At 46.4% G+C, this 25,584-nt stretch overlaps 1 protein-coding gene across 1 annotated transcript in view; it reads right to left on the bottom strand.

The window, feature by feature from the left end:
• The window catches only part of ACACB (acetyl-CoA carboxylase beta), a 165,109-nt gene that overhangs the window by 17,090 nt on the left and 122,435 nt on the right, over positions 1-25,584 (bottom strand). Inside the window, exons 29-42 of the mRNA XM_058425432.1 lie at positions 23,621-23,739; positions 18,542-18,679; positions 17,502-17,601; positions 17,304-17,411; positions 15,978-16,034; positions 15,700-15,741; positions 13,966-14,181; positions 11,293-11,448; positions 9,990-10,193; positions 8,679-8,834; positions 5,407-5,529; positions 4,709-4,978; positions 3,453-3,550; positions 1,066-1,186 (exon numbers count right to left, since the gene is read on the bottom strand). Coding sequence (XP_058281415.1) covers positions 1,066-1,186; positions 3,453-3,550; positions 4,709-4,978; positions 5,407-5,529; positions 8,679-8,834; positions 9,990-10,193; positions 11,293-11,448; positions 13,966-14,181; positions 15,700-15,741; positions 15,978-16,034; positions 17,304-17,411; positions 17,502-17,601; positions 18,542-18,679; positions 23,621-23,739 — 1,908 coding nt within the window. The remainder of the gene's footprint in view (positions 1-1,065; positions 1,187-3,452; positions 3,551-4,708; positions 4,979-5,406; positions 5,530-8,678; positions 8,835-9,989; positions 10,194-11,292; positions 11,449-13,965; positions 14,182-15,699; positions 15,742-15,977; positions 16,035-17,303; positions 17,412-17,501; positions 17,602-18,541; positions 18,680-23,620; positions 23,740-25,584) is intronic.

The raw sequence follows: 25,584 nt of genomic DNA on the forward strand, positions 1-25,584 counted from the left end.
GCTTCCCAATAAGATATCAGGAGCTGGGCGGGTGGGCTCAAGCATGCACACTAAGAGGCAAGATGGCAGAGTTTATCTGGTACCGTGACCTTCTTCTAGGAACACTTCACTGGTAAAGGAGGAAAGCCTCAAGTGAGCATGCACACAACTTCAGGAAACACACTGTGCATGCGGCCCCTCCTAGGTGCTGGCAGGCCACTTGCATGCAGACAGCCCACCCCAAGGGAAGAATCAGGGGAGAAGAAACACAAACCCTGGAATCATGCCAATGCATAAAACCCCAAAAGGGTTGGATGAGGCACTCGGATCTCACAGGTTGCCTTGCTTGGCCCTCTTCCAAGTGTACTTCATTTCGTTCTTGCTCTATAACTTTTTAATAAACTTTCACTCCTGCTTAGAAACTTGCCTCGGTCTCTCACTCTGCCTTAGACCCATACAGATTCACCACCACAAACACTACCACTACTACTACTACTGCTGCTGCTGCTAGTACTAGAATTACTACTAGTAATACTACTACTACTACTACAGTAGTGCTACTACTAGAAACAAAACATTTTTGGAAAGGCCATGGGGATGGGATGGGGACTACTCTTTATATGCCAGTTAAAGTCAGATAAAAGTTCTTCTAAACATTCAGTACCTTTAAAATAAGATGAGATTGGACCCTGATTCAAACAAATCACTAGAAAAGGGTATTTTGAGATAACTGTTAAACCACACTGGGTTCCAACGATATTGCTGATTCTGTTGGGTGTAATATTAGTATTTCAGTTATGTTTTTAAAAAGCGGGGGAAGAGGGCGGGAGTCATTATCTGTAAAGATCTACCCTTAAGTATTTATGGATGAAAAGACATGACAGGGGCTGGCTTTAAAATACTCTAAAACAGGGTGCAGGGGATGGGGGTGAGATTGAGGAAATAGCAGTGGGGCGGCATGCGGTAACTGTAGGAGGTATGTGACGGGCACATGGGGCTTATTATTGATTCTCTCTAATTTTGTGACAATTTTAAAGTTTCTATAATGGAAAGTTGAAAGGTAAGAGAAAATAGAAGAAGACTCACCAAGCTAATGGTGACGATCTCTTCGTAAGCCAGAGAGGACTCCCCAGCAATCATGCCCGAGCCCCTCAGATTCTCCACGCCCAAGCCATCATCCTTCCCGATGATATCCGTGATCATGTATCTTCAAAAGCAAACACAGGTTAAAGGCTGGGCTCCAGCCCCAAAAAACCCAAGGTGGATGCATTTCCCAAGGAGGGACTGGCTAGGCAGCAAGGTGAGAGATTGGAAGCAGACAAAGCATCCAGAGGCAAAATGAAATTGGCATCTAGGACCCTCACAATGAGTGCTAAGATTTCTAAAAGGGCAAGTACGGCATCAACAATCATCACCCTGCTCCGTAATCCCAGCAGTTTGGGAGGACGAGGCGGGCAGATTGCTTGAGGTCGGGAGTTTGAGACCAGCCTGGCCAACATGGCGAAACCCCATCTCTACTAAAAATACAAAAGTTAGCTGGGCGTGGTGGTGCACGCCTGTAATCCCAGCTACTTGGGGAGCTGAGGCAGAAGAATCGCTTGAACCTGGGAAGTGGAGGTTGCAGTGAGCTGAGATCGCACCACTGCACTCCAGCCTGGGTGACAGAGCGAGATTCTGTCTCAAATAAATAAATAAATCATCACCCTGCTCCCATCTGTGAAAGGAAAATAAAAACTAGGACCATGATTCACAATGCCAAAAGGAACAATTGAAGCTGAAGCTGAGTTGTGCAAGCTGCCTTTCCTTTTGTTTCTTTTCTAAGCAGATAGATACCGATAAAAGGTGAAATATCTCCACAGGTAGTTCCTCTATGTCCACCTTATCTCATAGAAAGTGTTGACTTACTGAGCACAAGAAGAATACATAACTGACTTCCCCTGCCTGCGCCTTTTCTCTTGCAACATGTGATTACCAGAACTTCCCTCCTTCCCCTCCAGCCTGCTTTTCTCCTTTAAATACTGAAGGCCTCCAAATCATCTTTGAAGAAAGGCACAGGCCACAGTTGGTTTCTGTGATTCTGTGTTCTTTGCTTCTGGATGTGTCCTTAACCTTGGCAAAATAAACTTCTCAATTGATTGAGACCTGTCTCAGATACTTTTTGGTTTATACAACCAAAGATGTCTGCCTGTTCAGAGGCTGTCTCAGTGAAATATCATCCTCAGCCCATATTCCTCCAACGGTCTACAGAGAGATGGGGGTACACAGAGGAAGCCCGTTCACAATCAATCAATCAAAGATTTCAGGGCCACATAATGAGAAACACTGTCCAGCCAGCCTCTGTTAGAGATTCACAATGCACCGTAGCATGTGCGATGGTTAATATTAAGTGTCAACTTTAGGATGCAAAGTACTGTTTCTGGGTGTGTCTTTGAGGGTGTTGCTAGAGGAGATTAACCTTTGAGTCAGTGGACTGGGAGAGGAAGACCCATCCTCAATGTGGGTGGGCACCATCCAATCATCCAGCTGCCAGCGCAGCTAGAAAAGGCAGGCGAAAGAAGGTAGAGTAAGCTGGCTTGCTGAGTCTTCTGGCTTTCATCTTTCTCACATGCTGGATGCTTCCTGCCCTCAAACATCAGACTCCAGGTTCTTCGGCCTTTGGACTCTTGGACTTTCGCCAGTGGTTTGCCAGGGGCCCTCAGGCCTTTGGCCACTGAAGCTTGCACTATCGGCTTCCCTACTTTTGAGGCTTTTAGACTCAGACCGAGCCACTACTGGCTTCCTTGCTCCTCAGCTTGCAGATGGACTATGATGGGACTTCACCTTATGGTCATGTGAGTCAATTCTCCTTAATAAAGTCCCTTTCATATATACATATATCCTACTAGTCCTGTCCCTCTGGAGGATGCTGACTAATACAGCATGCTACAGGTACTGAGAAGGCCTGCAATAAAGATGTTTATGAGATCTCATTTAACCCAGTGTTTCCCAAACTCATCTGACTATGGAATTTCCCCCCAGCTTGTCACTAACATTGCAAAAAGCCCAGTCTGGTAAATCCTGAGTCAGTTAATCCCACTAAGAAAAACATAACTTGTCCTGGAAAAGATAGTAGCCTTTGAATGACCTCTCTCTGCCCCACCCATACCTTCCCAGTTTGCCAAGTCACCGCTGCATCAGTTTGGTCACAAAATATGAGCCTGTGGCTCCTAGGAGATTCATGAGAATCCAATCTCATTCTCCCTGTATGATGTGCTACTTTTTGTGAAAGGAGTCACTCATTTTAGAATGACAAGGATGGATTCACCTTGGAGAGTATAACAAACGTTTAAGGCATCAGTGCCCCCAACATGCATTGGTTCCCATCATACAAACACCACCACCCCACTGGAAAATCTCGCCACAAGCCCCGAGGAAAGAAGACAGCTGAAATTAACCATGAGCAAAATTAAGGCGCTACCTGATAAGTTATTTACCTGGATTCTCCTCCTTCCTCGATGTGTTTACAGTGGACGGAGTTCAGGGAGCTGATTCTGGTGTAGTCTTGGGGAGTCAGGTACAGGTATTTAAATCCCTTAAAAAATACCGTAGTGAGGCTATGAATCCAGTTCCCTGCACTGAAAGCCACTGTTTTTTTTTTTTTAATGTGAACATTGTAGGGATGGACGTTAATAACATGTTAGTAACATGTCAATAACACATTAACACATCTCATGTAAATACCATATTAATAACAGCCGTAAACTGAAGTTCTGCTTTGAGCTAAGCTCTCCCTTAAGGACTATCTCATTTTTATTTCTTACTGCCAGCACCCCAACATGAAATTTTAATTTTCAAGATACACTGTTTATCCACTGTTTACATACTCTGTATATGTATATATGTTAAAAAAATATTTTATTGCCACCCCAAAAATTATTTTTCTGTCTTCTTGGGGGTAGTGGGCAATATCACCCCCGAGAATGCATGCTCTGAATGGAAAGGATGACTGTCCCCTGTTGTTTCACATCACAGAATGTGTGCGCTTCCCTCATTCATCTTGCCTTTTATGGCAGCTGGTATCTATACAACTAACCGAAGATTTTTCTTTTTTTTTGAGATGGGGGGGTCTCACTCAGTTGCCCAGTCTGGAGTGCAGTGGTATGATGATCATGGCTCACTGCAGCCTTGAACTCCTGGGCTCCAAGTGATCCTCCCACCTCAACTTCCCAAGTAGCTGGGGCTGACTACAGGCATGCACCATCATGCTCACCTAGTTTTTTCACTAGTAGAGACGAAGTCTAGCTATGCTGCCTAGGTTACCTAGGTTGGTCATGAATTCCTGGCTTCAAGCTATCCTCCCATCCAAGCCTCCTGAGTTGCTGGGATGACAGGTGTGAGCCATAATTCTAAGAACGCTATGAGGCCAGGGAGTTGACACAACCACCTCTGCATTCTCAGCGCACACTGCATTCAGGAGCGCTCAGTATGTATCAGCTCAGGGTTTATAGACTTTTTTCATTATCCCTGTTAAGGAGCCTTTTCAGATCTTTTTTTTTTCTAATCACCATGCCCCCCCACAGTGAAATATTACTATCACTGATATACTGTATGCCTGTTTATACACTACATGTACATCTGTGCTTTATACATAAGTGAGATTTTTTTCACTTCTTGCAGGTGCTAGCACTCCCACTGAAAATACAGTAGTAGCTGAGCAGAATCACCCTGCCCCGCCAGCTTCACGACGTACTTTGTGGGGGTCTTCTGGGTCCACCCAAGCCACATGGAACATGTGTTTGATCTCCTCTGCCATGCCAATACGGGCGCCACTGTTGGCTGCCACGTAGATTTTGGGAATGCCCTCTGCCCGGGCCATCTCGGATGCCCGCAGGTACAGAAGGTCCTCCCCGGGGCCAAAGGATCCAATGCGAAAGGTGATGTCGTTGCCGATGACGATCACGTCCCGTCCTTCTGGGTACTCCTGGGTCTTAAACCTCATTTTGAAGGCCACCATCCCCACCTGGCAAGGGGATGAATGCACAAGGAAAATGAGTTTGTTTCTTTGGGGGAAAACTTTTTATTTTATTTTAGTTATTATTATTTTTTAGATACGGGGTCTTGCTCTGTTGCCCAGGCCAGAGTGCGGTGGTGCAATCACAGCACATTGCAGCCTCAACCTTCTGGGCTTATGCAATCACTCCTGCCTCAGTCTCTCGAGTAGCTGGGACTATAGGTGTGCACCACCACACCCAGCTAATTTTTAAATTTTATGTAGACACAGGTTCTCACCATGTAGCCAAGGCTGGTCTTGAACTTCTGACCTCAAGTGATCCACCCACCTTGGCCTCCCAAAGCACTGAGATTACAGGTGTGAGCTACTGCACCTGGCCCAAACATATTTTTAAGGGGGTGACTCCAGCCAGGGGCTAGGCTCTGCTGAGCTATTACCTCATTTCCACCAGGAAGTCGGTTCATCTCCACCAGCTGGCCCTGAGAGTCCAACACTAATTCAGTGTATGTCAGGATGTCTTTGGGATACTTGTCTGGGGAGCCCCACAGTTTAAAGAGAGCCTGGGGAGAGAAGAGGAAAGAGAAAAGACTTGAAGTCATCAGTAGGGAAGAACTACCTTTCCCAGATAGAGATGATCTGTCATGATTCCAGGGTGAATTTTGTAGTTCACTCTCTTTTTGAATCATGAAATATTTAAAGCATATTTAAACATGGGCACCCATCCAGTGGCTCTGTCAAATCTTGATTTTTCCATAGTTGTTTAAGGTTTTTGAAAGAAAGAAGAAAGATGCGATTGAAGCCCCAGCTCATTCTTCCTCCCAACTCCAACCCACAGGTGACCATTCCCTTGAATTCAGTGCCTACCAGTTCTATGCATGCTTTTTTTTTTTTCATTTTCCTTCATCCTGTATGCATACATTGGAAACACACAGTATTATTTTGCACTGCAAACTTTAAATAAATGGTACCACACTGTACACATCCTTCCGCAAATTACTTTTTCTATTTTTTTTTTTTTTTTTTTTTTTGGCTCTTGTTGCCCAGGCTGGAGTGCAATGTCGCGATCTCAGCTCACCGCAACCTCTGCCTCCCGGATTCAGTGATTCTCCTGCCTCAACCTCCCAAGTAGCTGGAATTACAGGGATGCACCACCACACCTGGCTAATTTTGTATTTTCAGTAGAGACGGGGTTTCTCCGTGTTGGTCACGCTAGTCTCAAATTCCTGACCTCAGGTGATCCACCCACCATGGCCTCCCAAAGTGCTAGGATTACAGGCACGAGCCACCACGCCCGGCCACAAATTACTTTTTCTACTCCTTTTTGTTTGAGAGATTTATCCATATTGATAAATTTAGCTGTGGTCTGCTGTTCAGTTTTCCATTCTCTCGATAGATGATAGATAGATAGATAGATAGATAGATAGATAGATAGATAGATAGATAGATAGATAGATAGATAGATAGATAGATAGATAGATAGATAGATAGATAGACAGATAGATAGTTGAGAGATATAGACATAGATATAGATATAGAGGCAGACAGACAGATAGACGGCTGGGTGTGGTGGCTCACGCCTGTAATCCAAACACTTCAGGAGGCTGAGGCAGGCAGATCACCTGAGGCCAGGAGTTCGAGACCAGCCTGGCCAACATAGTGAATCCCTGTCTCCACTATAAATAAAAAAATTAGCCAGGCATAGTGGCTCACGCCTGTAAAAAAGAGACAATAGATTTATCTAAAAAAGAGACGATGGATTTGCTTCTGGTTTAGTCATGCTTCTTCCCTTGTGGCTCTTGAGGTCAAAGGCAAAAGGATACAGACAATGACATTCTTAATCATAAGAGTTTCCACTTATTAAGCGCCCACTGAATACATACACTTTTCCAACAACTTTTGGTAGGTACTGTTATTATCCTTATTTTACAGAAGAGGAAACTGAGGCCCAGAGAGGTGAAGGAACTTGGCTAGGGACAGCAGGAAGCAAGGGGACAGATCCAGCATTCGAGCTGAGGCCCGAGTAACTCTAAAGAGCAGCTTTTCCTACTCTTTCGTATCCTCTATGCATGAGGCATAGGCACAGGTAGGAATAGACGCTTCCTGCCTACACTGGAAGGTCCTTGACCTCGGTTTCATGAATGTCATTCACTTGTTGATGGGGTTGTTTTTTTCTTGTAAATTTGTTTGAGTTCTTTGTAGATTCTGGATATTAGCCCTTTGTTAGATGAGTAGATTGCAAAAATTTTCTCCCATTCTGTAGGTTGCCTGTTCATTCTGATGGTAGTTTCCTTTGCTGTGCAGAAGCTCTTTAGTTTAATTAGATCCCATACCAACATGGCACATGTATACATATGTAACAAACCTGCACGTTGTGCACATGTACCCTAGAACTTAAAGTATAATAAATAAATAAATAAATATATATATATAATGTCATTCCAAAGCAATGCTGGGAAGTGAAGAGACATTCACATCACCAACGTCAGTGGTTCAGGCTCCTTTAAAGACCCTATGGCATAAACATACAAAGGCATAAAAAATACGTGAAGAAAATGCACCCAAATGTTCTTTCAGGCATTGATGGTGGGAAAACTACATATGAATAAAATTTTATTTCCTTATTCTTACCTTTCCATAGTTTCCTATGTATTCTTTAATCATCAGAAAAACATAACAAAACATTATTTTTTTGTTTTTGTTTTTGAGACAGAGTCTCGCTCTGTCACCAGGGCTGAAGTGCAGTGGCACCATCTCAGCTCACTGCAGCCTCCACCTCCCGGGTTCAAGCGATTCTCCTGCCTCAGCCTCCCGAGTAGCTGGGACTACAGGTGCCCGCCACTACACCTGGTTAATTTTTGTATTTTTAGTAGAGATGGGGTTTCACCATGTTGGCCAGGCTGGTCTTAAACTCCTGACCTCAAATGATCCACCTGCCTCAGCCTCCCGAAGTGCTGGGATTACAGGCGTGAGCCACTGCGCCAAACCCAAAACATTATTTTTTAAGAGTAGGCTAAAAATTACTCAAAGGCAGTGACCCCCTCCTCTTTCCCAAAGCTGTCTAGACTTCGAATGGTGCCTGGTAAGTAGCAGGTACTTAATAAATGACCATTAAAAAGACCAGGAGGAAACACATCAAAATGTTAAGCGATTTGTCATCAGAGTGTGGGACTAGGAATTATTTTTTCTTTGTTCCATCCTCCTTTATTTTCTGAAGTTTCTATATCCTATTACTTTTATCATTGGGATAAATTAGTCTTATTTGGAGAAAAATACTATGAAGTCGTTCTCAACACATTAATTTCTTTTTCTTCAATGCAGACCTTGTTCTTTTTTTTTGAAGATGGGGTCTCACTCAGTCACCTAGGCTGGAGTGCAGTGGTGCCATCATGGCTCACTGCAGCCTCGACCTCCCAGGCTCAGGTGATCCTTCCTGCCTCAGCCTTCAAGTAGCTGGGTCTACAGGCATGTGCCACCATGGCCGGCTAATTTTTGTATATTTTGTAGCGATGGGGTTCTTCAACTCCTGGGCTCAAGCAATCCTCCCTCCTCGGCCTCCCGAAGTGCTGGATTATAGGCATGAGCCACCGCACCTGGCAAGACCTTGTCCTTTAGACTAGGTCTTTAGAAGGAGAATTAAAGATGGGCTTTGGTTCTGGTGGAGTCTGCTGGGAGGACCTGGGGGGTACCGCGTCTGGGCCGCCGGACTTGCCTGCCTGAACATTTCCGGGAAGTCATAGATGTAGGTGGTTCCCAGGGACTGGGCCTGGAATCGCTTGGCCTGGAGCAGATCCTTGGTGACGTAGGGAGTATTGATCAGCATCCCGTGCTGGGGCCCTTGCTTGTTGCCGAAGGAGTGAAACATGATCTGGACCAGAAAGGAAGGAAAACAGAGAGTGAGAGAGAATCACACTCCTCCCCCAACTTATTTCTGCCCAGTCCTCAATGAAAATGCAGGTGGGGGAAGCAAAGCATGTCACATGGCATAACAAAGTGAGTGCCTGGGCTAGGTAAAACCCTCTTCTTCACCACTGTGGAGAGCCAGAACAAGAAGGGTCAACATGGGCTGCGTATTACACAGTTTCAAAAATACAGTGATCAAGGCATCGCACACTCCCAACAAACAGGGTGCATGGAAACGCTGGTGAAATCCGAACGTGGTCCGTGTTGATGCGAACAGTCCTGGGCCAATGTCAATTTCCTGTTTTAATGATGTACAATGGTGAAGTTCAACATTAACACTGGGGGAAACTGGGTGAAAATCCTCTGCACTATTTTTTTTCCTCTGTACTAATTTTGCAACTGCTTGAGAGTCTTCAGTCTTCAATTACTCAAAAATAAAAAGTGCATAGACCAGGCACAATGACATGTGCCTGTAGTCCCAGCTACTGGGGAGGCTGAGGCCAGAAGATTGCTTGAACCCAGGAGTTCAAGCCCAGTCTAGGCAATATCTCTTTAAAAAATGGTGTGTATATATACATATATATTTATGTACACACATAGGAATTTAAATGGCAGTCAAAAGAATATTTAATTCACTTTACAAAAGTCTGTCCTAGAACATGGTTGGGAAAAGTATTTCCCTAAGTGAACCAATCTGAGGACTGCATTATAGTCAACCACAGCAGTGCACAACTTGTCCCAAATATAGCTATATGGCCAGGCGTGGTGGCTCACGCCTATAATCCCAGGACTTTGGGAGGTCAAGGAGGGCAGATCACTTGAAGTCAGGAGTTCGAGACCAGCCTGGCCAATATGGCAACACCTTGTCTCTATCAAAAATTCAATATGGCCACAGAATGGATTAAACTTGGAGATCCACTCTCCTTCTTAGGTGAGTGAAAAACCAAGATTCAAAGGCTAACACATTTAACATAACACTCAGAGGGGGCTACCCCAACCCAGAATGACATGGGAGAGCAAGGCAAGACCGTCTCCAAATGCCATCTTAACCTACAAATTGATGGCCCAAGCAGCCTGCTTCTGCTTTGACTTAGACCCCCATGGCGCGGGCCAGCCTTACATTTCCGGATCTGGAGTCAGTCACTTCTTTGTAGAGGCTGATGTCCAGGTAGTAGCCCGACTCATTGGTGATGAACAGGCGGATGGGAACGGCACTGCCGGTGGTGGTCTGGCGGATGTTGATCTTGACCTCAGCCTGCAGCACGCGGAGTTTCCACAACCGGCTGCCATAGCGCATAACCATGTAGCGCACCGACTCCTCGATCTGCCCCAAAACACAGCAATTCCAGTTTCAGGGCCAAGACATCCCAAGGACATTTGCAATAGCACTGATACTAATAAGAGGATGAGATATACTGACTGCAAAAATGCCTGGGACATAGTTTGTATCCAACAAAAAGTATTAACTAATAACGAGCACCAGCTCTTGCTAAGCGTTTAAAACTCTTTACCTCATTTTGCCCTCGTAAGTACTCAAGAGAGGCGAGCTTTTCTAATCCCTCATTGACAGATGAGGAAACTGAGGCCGATAAGTGACTGAGCTAGTACTGCTACGTTATACTATCTTTACATGCCTTTGACTCAAGCCATTGCACTGCTTCCTTCTGGAACTACGTGAACTAGTGAGGTCAGAGCATCCACATGGAACCCCTGAATCCCCCAGATACCAAACGGATGTGCCAGGACTTCTCTTTTTAATAATACTATTGTATTAATTATTTTTAATAATATATATTATTAAATAATAAAATAACATATATTTATATATTTTAATATTTTATTAATGTATCAATGTTAATTTTAATTTTATTAATAATCTTAATATTATTTTATTTTTTAATTTTTAAAATTTTTAGTAGAGATGGGGTCTCTCCATGTTGCCCAGGCTTGTCTCAGATTCCTGGGCTCAAGCAATCTACCCACCTCAGCCTCCCAAAGTACTGGGATTACAAGCAGGGCTTCTTTCATTCCAGAATCACTACCATAAAAGTCTGTCTGCTCGTGAAGAGCCACCTGACAGGGAACACTCAGCCACAGACCTCACGGTCTCACGTCTCTCCCCACCCACATGCAGTCCCCAGTGCAGCCTGGAACCAGGGAAAGGACAAAATTTTGTTTTGAAAGACATTTTGAGCATGCTTGTCATCCTTAAAGTAAAGCATTCCCGTGTGGGGCATGGCTAAAACATAGCTCTAGAATTGAATGGCAGAAGGTCTGCTCTCCTCCCGCAGCAACTGAGGCTCAGATACGCATGGATTCATCCTGGAACCCAGGTCTTGAGTGGCAGGAGACAATACCCCAAAGCAACATGGCTCAGAGGGTGAACCCAGAGCCCGGTGAGAGCCCCCCCACAAAGGCGAGACCTTGAAGGGGTCCATGATGACAGTGGGCACGAAGTTGAGGAAGATGTGGTTGCAGTCAGTGCGCACGCTGGTGTTATTGAATGCCACCTCCAGCTCGTCCATGGCCTCCAGGAGCAGCCGCTCACCCTCGTTCTGCAGGTATTCGAAGGAGGCTTCCTGCCAAAGGGTGGGAGGGGCAGCTGCTCAGGCCAGGGGTGCAGGCCCACTCCCAGCTGGCTAGAAACTCAGCCCCAAAGAGGCAGAGACAGGAGGAAAACATTCCCCTCCTCCAGAAAGTGTGCCAGGCAAGAACAGCAGAGCCCTGCCTCTCAGAGGCAAAGGGACTGCAAAGCTGTTGAGTGTATTGACATGTGTCCTATTTTCTGCATTCTGACAGTTTGACACCTGGGGCCTTGCTGACCCTGGATCATACCTGGGGACACAAACCACCGGCCCTATCACCCAGGGCCAGATTCTTGAGAACCAGACGCAGCTTCTATATCCCAGGGTCTGCTGAGATGATTCACAGCCAATCCTAAACCCGTTTACTCAGCCTCACTTTTTTCTTCTCCAGGAAACCACAATCAAGGCTCTCGTCCGTGTCTTCCATGTCTTCCCCTCCGTCCCTCTGCTGCCTGACCAACCCCAGAGCCTCCCCATGTGGCCCCGAGGCAGGGAGAGCCCCTTCTTCTTGGGAACTATGAGTAATAAACTGTCTTTTTGATGGCAGTTGTCTCCTGATCTGTTGGCCTCACCATACCTCAACAATAATAAAACCTATTAAAACAGATTGGCCAGGCACAGTGGCTCACACCTATAATCCCAGCACTTTGGGAGGCTGGGACGGGTGGATCAGTTGAGGTCAGGAGTTCGAGACCAGCCTGGCCAACATGGTGAAACTCCATCTCTACTAAAAATACAAAAATCAGCTGGGCACGGTGGTAGGCACCTATAATCCCAGCTACTTGGGAAGCTGACGCAGGAGAATCGCTTGAACCCGGGAGGCAGAGGTGGCAGTGAGCCAAGATCACGCCACTGCACTCCAGCCTGGGTGACGAGAGCGAAACTCTGTATCAAAAAAATAAAAATAAAAATAAAACGTCTAGCTAACAGGTAGCAAAAAACTGCAGTTTCCTTAATATCCATCAATAGGGCCAGGCGTGGTGGCTCACACCTGTAATCCCAGCACTTTGGGAGGCTGAGGAAGGCGGATCACCTGAGGTCGGGAGTTTCAGACCAGCCTGACCAACATGGAGAACTCCCGTCTCTACTAAAAATACAAAATTAGCCGGGCATGGTGGGGTGTGCCTGTAGTCCCAGCTACTCAGAAGGCTGAGGCAGGAGAACTGCTTGAACCCGGGGGCACCGAGGTTGCAGTGAGCTGAGATCGCGCCATTGTACTCCAGCCTGGGCAACAAGAGCAAAACTCCATCTCAAAAAATATATATATATAATAATTATATATACATTTATATAAATATATATAATATATAATATATATTTATATAAATATATATTATATTGATGTATTGATGGATACATATATTATATATGTTATATATGTTATATAACATATAGAATATATAGAATATAATATATAGAATAGAATAGAATATATTATATATAATATAATATGTAATATAATATATATAATATATAATATAATATGTAATATAATATAATAATATATAATATATAATTATATATGTATCCATCAATAGGGGATTAGTAAAAAAAAAAAAAATTATACACGGTACATCCGTGCAAGGAAATAACATGTGGTGGACCAGTCTTTATTAACAATGAAAGAGGTCCACAAGTAACTGACCAATTAAAGAATAATGTATTCAAATGATCTGTCCACTCTGAGCTCTTATCTGCAACTTATGCCTGCAACTCTAGGTTTTAGGGACGCAATTGTGTCTAGAAACAGTCAACAACTGAGCTGGCCCCTCAGTGACAGGATTCTGGGTCCTTGCACTAGGTTCTTAAAAGCAGTTTTCGGTCTTATTTAAAATTTTCACAATATAATCATGGATTTCTTCTGTCTCTTTTTTTTTTTTTTGTGATAGGGTCTCGCTCTGTCCCCCAGGCTGAAGTATAATGGCTCATCTCAGCTCACTGCAACCTCCGCCTCCCAGGTTCAAGCAATTCTCATGCCTCAGCCTCCTGAGTAGCTGGAATTACAGGTGTACGCCACCATGCCCAGGTAATTTTTGTATTTTTAGTAGACACAGGGTTTCACCATGTTGGCCAGGCTGGTTTTGAACCCCTGACCTCAAGTGATCCGCCCACCTCAGCCTCCCAAAGTACTGGGATTACAGGCATGGGTCACTGCACCCGGCTATGGGCTACTTTTCTAAATGCAAGAAAGAATGGAAAACGATCACTCAGTCAGCAAATATAAGAAATTCCCCGAACAAACCAGTATTTTTCTATCCTGGAAAGTTTCTTCTTATGCACAGAGACCCACATAATACAAGAAACAGATCCAAGTGCCACCAGCCTGGACATGATCACAGGCCACTTTGCTGTCCGCCTCCTGCCCCGGACTAGAGCATCACAAGGGCAGGACCCTGGGTGTTGGTGTACTCTCCATCCCCAGCGTGCAGCCCAGGACCCAGCACAGAGCAGGAGTGTAAGGAAGGAAGGGCCAGGTTCTGAGAGAGGAAGAAATGCTCTGCGATGTCTTACCTTTGTAATCAGGTCAGAGTGCCTGATGATGGCGCGGATGAAGAACCTATGGTCCGTCACTTCCACTCCTTCCTTCACCTTGGCAGCACCCAGGTAAAGGTGCATCTTGTGGTTGGCACAGGGCACGGCGGTCAGGTCGAAGTTACGCATCCGGTTGAGTTCCAGCTGGAAGGCCAGGGCAGGTTCCAAGTGACGGTAAATGCGATCTTCTGCAAACTGTAGGCGGACCAGAGAGAGAAGACAGACACATACACACACAGCCTGACGTTGGAGCTGCGTGCCTGCTTGGTCCACACCCTACTCTGCAGACCCCTGGTGTCCATGGGTTTGGCACTCAGGAATGCAGCATTCATGATGTCCCCTAATTGTAAGCTACCCCCAGGGCTCCAGATATTTGGGGTTTTGCTAAGATCTGAGGAGAGCTACCGGCATTGCAAGCCTGGTGTGCTGGGTGCAGCGCTGGCTCCTGGGGGAACCTAGCTAATCCCTATCACCTGCCAGCATGAGCTGTTCTCTATCTGTCACAGCTAATTCTCATGAAACCACTAACCCCTGGTTTCTTGGTGGAAATTGGTCCCCGAAAAGAAAGCAACTGACAGTACTGGAAACTAAACTGAAAAAAAAAAATGAAGACTTTAAGAAAAGGATGTGTCTTAGCTAGAAAAACAAAACTTTGGATAAATTAAAATGCAAAATGCTGAATTTGGTGGGGTCTTGCATCAGTGCTGGGAATAAACCTACCTGTTCTACAACAGGGATCGGTAAATGTTTTCTTAAATGGCCAGAGAGTAAATGTTTTAGGCTGATGGATCATACGGGCTCTGTCACAACTACTCAATTCTGCTACTGTTAGAGTGAAAGCCAGAGCAGACAATGTGGAATCAAATGGGTGTGGCTATATTCCAATAAAACTTTATTCGTAAAAACAGGCAGCTGGTCTGCAAGTGAGTTTGCCAACCACTCTTCTAGAAGAGCATAAGAAAAACAGTTTGGAAAAAATGTCTTACTGAGTACATCAGCAGGTACTGAAAATTATTCAAGCAAGACAGAAACTTGTAGTGAGGCTGAAAGGGCAAGATTCTCAGGTCTGAGTGCCATGCAGGGAACAGAGGGCTCTCAATGGAAATACAATCCCAGAGGAAGACTGCAGTCTACACAAAAGTTGCTACATTATTGAATATTGGGATGGCTTAAGGACTGCAGACTATATTCTTCATGAATATCAAAGATGCCAGGGAGCTGGGAGGCATGGTGGCATGTGCCTATAGTCCCAGCTACTCAGGAGGCTGAAGCAAGAGGATCGCTTGAGCCATAAGTTCGAGTCCAGCCTGGGCAACATAGTTAGACCCCATCTCTTTTTTTTCCCTTTTTTTTTTTTTTTTTGAGACAGAGTCTCACTCTGTCACCCAGGCTAGAGTGCGGTGGCATCATCTTGGCTCACTGAAACCTCTACTTCCCAAGTTCAAGCAATCCTCCCACCTCAAACTCCCAAGTAGCTGGGACCACAGGCTTGCATCACAATGCCAGGCTGATTTTTTAATTTTTTTGTAGAGACAGGGTCTCACTATATAACCCAGGCTGGTCTAGAACTCCTGAGCTCAAGCAAACCTCCTGCCTCAGCCTCCCAAAGTGCTAGGATTACGGGCATGAGCCACCACACCCGGCCCCATCCCATCTCTTAAAAAATAAAAAAAGATGCCAGAAAAGAGAAAACATCATTACTTTTGGTCATACCTCATCTCTTGCTCTGAATGTGAAAAACTTGGGAAATTCTTTCTGCAAAAAGAAATCCACACACAAGACAATTAAATCAAGCAAGACACATTGAAATATGTACATCCTTATTTAGTGATTGTAAACGATTACATTCACTTCTAGAATGAATCATTTGGAAATCCTTCTCTTTTCTAATGATCTCTTTCACCCAAATCTACAAAATAAATATCAAATAAATGGCACACACCAAGGCTTGGAGAATGGAAAAGACTAATAGAGATGAACTGTGAACCAACCTCTTGGGCAATCAAGAATGTGATTCGTCGGAGTCCATAATCCACAAGGATATTTTTCTGCATTAAAAACCAAAGACACAATGGAATATTATTTGGCCATAAAAAGAACTGAAGTATTGCTGCATGTTACCACACAGATGAACCTGTAAACATTATGCTAAGTGGAAGATGTCAATCGTAAGAGACCTCCTGTGATCTGATTCCATTTATATGAAACGTCCAGAATAGGCAAATCTATATAGAGAGAAAGTAGATTAGTGGTTGCCTAGAGCTGTGGTGGGGAGAGGGTTTTTGGGTCAGGGACAGAGGGGAGTGACTGCTAACAGGTACAGGCTTTTTCTATGGAGTGATGAGAATGTCCTAAAATTGATTCTGGTGATGGTTGTGCAACCTGGGGAATATACTAAAAATATATTAAATTGTACACTTTTTTCTTATTTCTTCTAAAAAAAAAAAAACAGGATACATGTGCAGAACGTGCAGGCTTGTTATACAGGTATATATGTGCCATGGTGGTTTGCTGCACCTACTAACCTGTCCTCTAAGTTCCCTCCCCGTGCCCCCCCCACCCCTTGATAGGCCCCGCTGTGTGTTGTTCCCATCCCTGTGCCCATGTGTTCTCAATGTTCAGCTCCCACTTATGAGTGAGAACATGAGGTGTTTGGTTTTCTGTTCCTGTGTTAGTTTGCTGAGGATGATGGCTTCCAGCTTCATCCATGTCCCTGCGAAGGACATGATCTCATTCCTTTTTATGGCTGCAAAATTGCACACTTTAAATGGGTGAATTGTGTAGTATGTGAATGATGTCTCAATAAAGCTGTTATTAAAAAGATAATTTAAAAATATCACGTTGTATACTGTGAATATATATAATTTTTTTTGAGACAGGGTCTCGCTCTGTTGCCCAGGCTGAAATACAGTGGCATCAAGGCTTAAAGAGCAACTTGCTGTTATTGGCACACTTGGTCATCAATGTAAGTAGCCATTTTAAAACTGCCAGTTTCTGGATTATTCCAACAAAAACATTCCCAGAAAATCTCCAAACTATTTATTGGGTGTGCCTTCTGTACCTGGGACTGGCTAAGCCATGTATATACTTTGTCATTGAATCATTGCAACACCGTGAGCGACAGAAATGCTGTCCCCATGTTCAGCCACATCTGCCCAAGGTCACCAGCTCCGAGGCGAGCAGAGCTAGAATGGGAAGCCAGGTCTGTGGCTCTGAAGCACTCAGCAGGCCTGCTTTCCCAAGGGCCGCCTCGACGAGCCCAGCCCGTCCTCCTTCTCTAAGAACCCCCACCAAAACCAGAGGCACGCCCCGAGTACCTTGGACTGTACGAACGTCCGTAAAATTGGCACCAGTGCCTCATCCTCCAAGTGGTCTGCACACTGGATGCACACATTCAGAATGTGGATGGGCTCTTCTCTGAGGCTCTGAGAGGGAGAAGCAAGGGGTAGGGCTGGAAAGCCTGGGGGCCACGGCCCACCCGCTCCCCAGGTTGCTCCCTGGGCTTAGACACTTACCTTGCAGTCATCCTCGGAGTACAGGGAGGTGCGGGCCTCGCTGAAGAGGGGGGTGTCTTTGGGCACATTGGCGAAGCAAGAGATGACTTCATCAAAATTTCTGGGGGTGCAGGTAGAGAGGGAGGGCTGAGGGGCTGCTGACCCATGGGGATGAGGTCAAGCTTCCAAGCCAGGCAGCAGGGAACGCCAGACCCTCCCAATTTCCCAGCTAACACCCTTTGATCTTATCCAACTCTACAGAGCTCAGGAGGTTCCCTGTCTACTTTGTCCAGAGCACCCGTGATGGGGTCCTTCCCAAAAGGGAAGAATGAACCTAAGTGATCTGTGATCAGGAATACAGGGAAGGATTCCAACGCTTTCAGGCATCAGCTGGGCTTGAGATCAACTCTTGGCTCCCATTTTTACTGGCTGGGAGATCCTAGAAACCTCACCTCACCCCGAGTCAAAGAAAGGTAATAAGAGTAATCTCTACGCCTCATGAGGCTGTTGTGAAAATTCTACAAGATACTCCAAGCACAAAGTAGAACACACAGTGGAAGGCTGAAAAAAGACCGTAACAGTAACTATTGAGAGCTAACATTTAGTCACTATGTTATCTGCATACTAATTATACTTTAAATATGTTATTTCACATATATTATCTCATTTAATTCTCATGGCACCCCAATGAAGTGGGTCCTTTATTGTTCCCATTTTACAGATGAGAAAATGAAGGTACGGGGAGGTTAAAATATTTTGCTCAGTCTCTTAGTTAGAAAGCAAGAGCCAGAATTCAAACCAGGCAAGCTGACACGCAGGCTCACACTCTTGGCTACAATGCTCTTATTATTCTGTTGTTATTGATGTGCTGTGCCAGGCAAGCTGACATGTAGGCTCACACTCTTGACTACAATGCTATTATTATTCTGTTGTTATTGATGCACTGTGCCACGTATCTAGGTCTCTCCCACCCCACCTGTCCAGTGAATTGGGGGGAGATTCAAGGGAAGCCTGCCCAGCCCCCATGCTCAGGGTGTTGGAGACCGGGCCATGCTGGGTACCTGGTGAAGTCCTCGAATCTCCTGAAGGCTACCATGGCTCCCATGCGCTGGCACAGTGGGGAGAAGCCGCTGTCCATGAAGAGCTCTGTGCTGTGCCTCAGCAGGTCAGGGTTGGTGATGCTGATGGGCACGGTCATCCTGTAGGGTGATGGCAAGTGGGGGATGAGGCAGCTGCTTGCAGACCCAACTCTGCGAGCTGCTCCTGCTCCTGAAGCTTCAGTGAGCTGGACCAGATTTAGAGCTCTTCCAAAGCGGGGCTTAAAATGGGCAGGGGATGAGACAATGGCTGGGGTCGGGGCCTGAGGAGGGTCTCATCTGATCCCTCAGGACCTGGTGAAGAGTAAGAGCTCAACAAGTATAGGAATCAATGATTCGTGAATGAGAGTCCAGTCTCAACGCAGCCCCGAGGGGAGCCCCAAGTGCTGAACTTGACCACAGAGAAGAAACACTCCCAGCATCAATTTCTCCTGGAGAAATCCACCAGCCCCAGGCAGCTGGTGAGGGAGTCAGGCTTGGTCCTGACGGACACTTCAGTCCTCTGCTCCCTCTAATCCCTCCCCCTCCATCAAACTTGCCCTTGGGACAAAGTCAGCAGCCGTCTGGAGTTTAGACAACGATGCTCCCAGAACCGGCTGCTCACCAGCAGCAAATCTCAATGGGCCACCTGAGGTTGTTAGAGTTGGGCCTTGGAATCAGGTACAGGAGGGGTAATCAAATGGCGTGCAGGAAGTCAATACAGCAGGCCCCACACTGCTCTTCTGAGAAAGGAGACCTGCTTGCTTGCAAGGGCAGCCCTTGGCTGGCCTCTGGGAACTTGGACTTGGGGAAGGTTCCTATCATTCCCTGAAGGTGACAAGGGTGGCTCACTGCGCCTCAACTGCTTGCACAAACAGTGTGGTTTATGCTGAACACCTGCTTTCTTCTGCAAGCCTGAGATTTTGATGCAGGGTAGAGGGTGATGTGACCAGCCACCAATCCCTGGTGCAGAGCTGGAAGACAATCCTTCATTTGTGTTGTCACAGCTCCTTGCTGGGGGAATGAAGTGTACCCTGCGTGAATCCACTGGGAGAGGACCCTGGCAGCACACCTGCTTTCCTCTGGACTTCACCCTGATGCTTCTGCCTTGGCTAACTGCTTGGTATCCTTGCCCCCTAATAAGTCAGAGCTATGAGCATGACTACGTCCTGAGAGCTGTGACTTCTCCTAGGCGATGATCGAACCTGGGGGTGCTTTTGGGGACCCTGACACAGGTGTGTGCATTCCTGTTGGGTGCTCTGAAATCATGATCATGGCCCCTCTGCTCCCCGACAGCTCAATCCAGGGGTCACAAACTTGCAGTGGCAGTGTGGCTGAATGCCGCTCATAGAATGACTTTGGTCCATGCAGCATTTTAATAACATACATGAATTAACATGCGTTCATGTATTCATTTAACATGAATTACCTGCCCCCACTGAAAAAATGGAAGGACTTCAGGTTAAAAAAAAACAGATTTCCTGCTTCTGCTGGAAAAAAACATGGAGAAGTCTGGTTGTGATTGTCAGTTTCCTGCAGGGCAACAGTGGGCAGAGCTAGGACAGCAGCCCTATCACAGGGGGGATGTAGCCAGTTCCCACCCAGCACAGAGGTCCAGGTCCAGGCTGCAGCTGGCACAAAGCCCTGACAACCTCTTATCTGACCTTCCCTTGGGTCTCGGTGACCTAAAGCACCACGTGCCTGGCTCTACACACACAGGTGTTGAGGGCCAAGCCAGGCCATCTTGAGGGTAGACTTTATTCCTCATAGCCCTTTACAGAGGCATTAAAGGGCTGGGTGATGGGGGCAGCCGCAGGCAAGGTCTCTTCACAGGCCCAGAGTACATTTCTGGCACTGACAGCAATCGTGAGACTCTTAGATGGCCAGGAATCCCCCAGGTCCTCAATGTCTCTCTGGGTCAAAAAAGGAACCTGTGCCGATACTGAAAATCACAACCAATAACCTGGATATACATGTAGATCACAAGGCATGACCCACAGCCCTCAGGAGAGCCACCCTTCCCTTCCTAACAGGGCTGACTTGCTGAGACAATAAGATCAAAAGAGAAGGCCAGGCACAGGGGCTGGTGCCTATAATACCAGCACTTTGGGAGGCCAAGGCAGGAGGATCACTTGAGCCCAGGAGTTCAAGACCAACCTGGGCCACATAGTGAGACCCCCCCCATGTCTGCAAAAAAATATTTTTAAAGAATTAGCCAGGTGTGGTGGTGCAAGCCTGTAGTCCCAGCTACACAGGGAGCTGAGGTGGGAGGATCACTTGAGCCCAGGAGTTCAAGGCTGTAGTGAGCTATGATCATGCCACTGCACTCTAGCCTGGGTGACAGAACTAGACTCTGTCTCTAAATAACCAGACAAAAAAATCAAAAGAGGAAAGAATTCCTTCTCAGGAGTAGACAGCTACAAAATATCTTACACCACCACTGCTCCCCAAATCCCCAGAATGACCCCGGACTGCAAGCAGTCAGTCCCCTTTCCCTCAATGGGGTAAAATGTCACAATCTTATTTTTGCAAATAAGAAGGGTAAAAACAAGTAACTAGGAAAGGCAGTGCCTCCTGCGGAAGCCCCCTTTTCTTCATCCAAAACATAGCAGCATCTTTCTTCTTAAAACCAACAGGAAAAGAAAGTTATCTTAAAAATCCCAAGAGGCCAGAAAAATCCCTGCTTCACCAAAGCATGAACCCTATTGCCTGTACAGATCTGATCAACCGAACTCCCAAATCACAATGACATCAATGCAGCCGTAGGCAAGGCCTTGGGCACCCCCATAAGAACTAAAACCAGAGGGGCGAGGGAGCGTGAGAGAGAACACTTCGAATCCCAAGGAGACATAATTACTTTAAGAGAAGGTATCGCACTCTACCTGACCTAAATGGTATTAATACTTTGGGTCCTGAAACAAGATGAACTGAAAAAAAGACTGTGAGTGAGGAACTCAGACACATCAGATATTCTTAGGTGAGCCAGGCATGGTGGCACCTGTAATCCCATCACTTTGGGAGGCTGAGGTAGACAGATCATTTGAGGTCAGGAGTTCCAGACCAGCCTGGTCAACACAGTGAAACCCCATCTCTACCTGGACACAGACAGGACAGTGTGTGTGCCCCCACACCTGGCTCAGAGGGCCCCCGAATGCTGTGGAAAGGACTTAGAGGTAAGAGTATGGCCTGGGCTCAAATTCCCACTCCACATGCACAAGCAGCTCAGCCTAGGTCAGGTGATGGCCCAGGGTTCCCATGTGTAAAACGAGGATGAGAACACATTTTTGGCCGACAGAGGATAAGAGCTGAATAAAATAAGAGTGTGGGCTGGGCACGGTGGCTCACGCCTGTAATCCCAGCACTTTGGGAGGCTGAGGCAGGTGGATCACCTGAGGTCAGGCGTTCAAGACCAGCATGGCTAACATGATGAAACCCCATCTCTACTAAAAATATAAAAATTAGCCGAGCATGGTGGTGTGCGCCTGTAGTCCCAGCTACTCGGGAGGCTGAGGCAGGAGAATCGCTTGAATCTGGGAGCTGAGATTGTGCCACTGCACTCCAGCTTGAGCAACAGAGCAAGACTCTATCTCAAAAAAAAAAAAAGAGTGTGGGAGCGCTGAGCAGAGCACCCAGGCCAATGGCATGCCACTAGATGGTAATAACAGTGTTAGCCATGATCATCCCTGGGATCACTCACAGTCAACAACTTTCTTTGTGCCAGGCACTGTCTAAAATGCTACATGTGCCTTATCTCATGACTCTTCCCAATGGCTTGGGTGGCACTGTCTACTAGAACTTTCTACCATGACAGAATGTTCTAGAACTCCACTGTCAAATAATACGGCAGCCATGAGCCACACAGTATGACTGAGAAGCTGAATTTTTTTTTTTTTTTTTTTTTTTGAGACAGAGTCTCACTCTGTCACGCAGGCTGGAGTGCAGTGGCACAATCTCAGCTCACTGCAACCTCTGCCTCCCAGGTTTAAGTGATTCTCGTCCCTCAGCCTCCCGAGTAACCTGGGATTACAGGGTGCGCCACCACGCCTGGCAAATTTTTATATTTTTAGTAGAGACCGGGTTTCACCAACTTGGCCGGGCTGGTGTCAAACTCCAGGCCTCAAGTTCCTGATCTGCCCCCTTCAGCCCTCCGAAGTGCTAGGATTACGGGTGTGGGCCACCATGGCTGGCTCATTTGCATTCTTTGTTTTTTCTCTTTTATTTTTTTGAGACGGACTCTTGCTCTGTCGCCCAGGCTGGCATGTAGTGGCGCAATCTCAGCTCACTGCAACCTCTGCCTCCCGGGTTCAAGCAGTTCTCCCTCAGCCTCCCAGGTAGCTGGGATTACCAGTGCACGCCACCATGCCAGGCTAATTTTTGTATTTTTTTTAGTAGAGATAGGGTTTCACCGTGTTGGCCAGGCTGGTCTCGAACTCCTGACCTTGTGATCCACCCACCTCGGCCTCCCAAAGTGCTGAGATTACAGGTGTGAGCCACTACTGTGCCTGGCCTCTTTTTTTTTTGAGACGGAGTCTCGCTTCTCTGCCCAGGCTGGAGTGCAGTGGGGCAATCTCGGCTCACTGACTCACTCCGCCTCCCGGGTTCAAGTGATCCTCCTGCCTCAACCTCCCCAGTAGCTGGGATTACAGGCATGTGCCACCACACCTGGCTAATTTTTGTATTTTTAGTAGAGATGGGGTTTCACCATGTTGGCCAGGCTGGTCTGGAACTCCTGACCTCAAGTGATCTGCCCACCTCGGCCTCCCTAAGTGCTGGGATTACAGACGTGAGGCACCGCGCCCGGCCCATGTGCATTCATTTTAATGTAAATAGGCACACATGGCTACTGTACTGAACAGTGCAGGTGTAGGAGGTGGGCTCTGCATTATCACCATGTTAGAGGGGAGAAAATGGTGCTGCAGGGAGCTCCCACGGGGGAAGTGCTTATCGCTGATGTCTCCCCAGCAGCATGCCCAAACACACTTGCCAGGTCCTTCCAGAGACAGGACGACAGAGGTCAGGAAGAACAGAAACACAGGCCATCCCTGGGTGTGTCCCACTCCATACCGGTTTGGGTGGGAGGAGGGCAGCATGAACTGGAATTCTACCACGCAGGTGCCATCCGGGAGCTGCCGGTGCTGCAGGCTGTTTAACTCATAGGCGATGTAGCCCCTCCGCACGTAAACCTGACAAGGCAGAAGCACACGGACATTCTCTCAGGGGGCACTGCAGAGTGTCCTCAAAAGCTGAGGGCACTCACGGGGAATGGGTACCAGAAATGACCTCTAAAAGATCTATCTCTAAGCAGGCCGGGTGCGGTGGCTCAGGCCTGCAATTCCAGCATTTTGGAAGGTCAGGGCAGGTAGGTCACTCGAACCCAGGAGTTCGAGACCAGTCTAGGCAACATGGCAAATCCCCATGTCTACTAAAAATACAAAGACTAGCCAGGCGTGGTGGCAGGCACCTGTAGTGCCAGATGCTCGGGAGGCTGAGGTGGGAGGATTGCTTGAGCACAGGATGTTGAGGCTGCAGTGAGCTATGATAGCACCACTGCACTTCAGCCTGGGCAACAGAGAAAAATCCTTCCTCAATTAAAAAAAAAGAAAGATTTCTAAGCAGCAGTTAAGAGCAAATTTGCTCATATTTCAGAATGTTACTAGTTACACAAAATCCACTCTAAACTCTAGAGCAGGGGTTGATAAACTTCTCTAAGAGATAGGTAGTAAATATTTTAGGCTTTGTGGGACATACCGTCTTGGCTGCAACTACTCAACTCTGCTGTTAGCACGCAAATAGCTGTGGACAATATGTAAATGAATGGGTGTGGCTGCGTTCTTCTTCTTTTTTCTTTTTTTCTTTTTTCTTTTTTTTTGAGACGGAGTTTTGCTCTTGTTGCCCAGGCTGGAGTGCAATGGCGTGATCTCAGCTCACTGCAACCTCCTCCTCCCAGGTTCAAGCGATTCTCCTGCCTCAGCCTCCTGAGTAGCTAGGATTACAGGCATGCGCCACCACGCCCAGCTAATTTTGTATTTTTAGTAGAGACGGGGTTTCTCCATGTTGGTCAGGCTGGTCTCGAACTCCCGACCTCAGGTGATCTGCCTGCCTTGGCCTCCCAAAGTGCTGGGATTACAGGCATGAGCAACCGCACCTGGCCGCATTCTGATAAAACTTTACAGAAACAGGTGGTGGGCCAAATATGGTCCATGGTCTATAGTTTATCAACCCCTGCTTTAGAGCAGTGCTGTCCAACAGAAATATAACACAAGCTGTGTATGTAACTTTATTTTATTTACTTTTGAGACAAGGTCTCACTCCATCACCCAGGCTGGAGTACAATGGTGAGATCATAACCCACTGCAGCCTTGAACTCCTGAGCTCAAAGGATCCTCCTACTTCAGCCTCCCAAGTAGCTGGGACTACAGGCACCACCACACCTGGCTAATCTTTTTTGTTTTTTATTTTTAGTAAAGACAGGATCTTGCTATGTTGCCCAGGCTGGTCTGCAACTACTGAGCTCAGTGATTCTCCCACCTCAGCCTCCTAAAGTGCTGGGATTACAGATATAAGCCACCTCACCTGGCCTGTAATTTAAAATTTTCTAGTAACCACTTAGAAAAAAAATAAAAAATAATTTTAATAATATATTTTATTTCACCCCAAATATGCAAATATTATCATTTCAACATGTAATCAATATAAGAAATTATTGAGATGGTTTACATTCTTTTCTCCATACAGTACTACATCTTTGGAATGGAGTGTGTATTTTCCACTTAGAGCACAGCTCGATTCAGACTGGATGCAGTTCAAGTGCTCACTAACCACACGTGGCTGGTGGCTGCCATAGTGGACAATGCAGTTCTGGAGTTTAAACACTGAAAGCTTTTCAACTGAACAGGAAATGCAGGAACTGGGCAGCAGGAGCTAATACAGCAATTAGCAGACACAATTGCTTTCCATTAAAAGACTTGCCCTTGGCCAGCACTGGGGAACTTGAATTTGGGGAAGGTTCCCACCATTCCCTGTCAAGA

Source organism: Hylobates moloch, unplaced genomic scaffold, assembly GCF_009828535.3.
Source record: "Hylobates moloch isolate HMO894 unplaced genomic scaffold, HMol_V3 SCAFFOLD_12, whole genome shotgun sequence".
Taxonomy (NCBI): Eukaryota; Metazoa; Chordata; class Mammalia; order Primates; family Hylobatidae; genus Hylobates; species Hylobates moloch.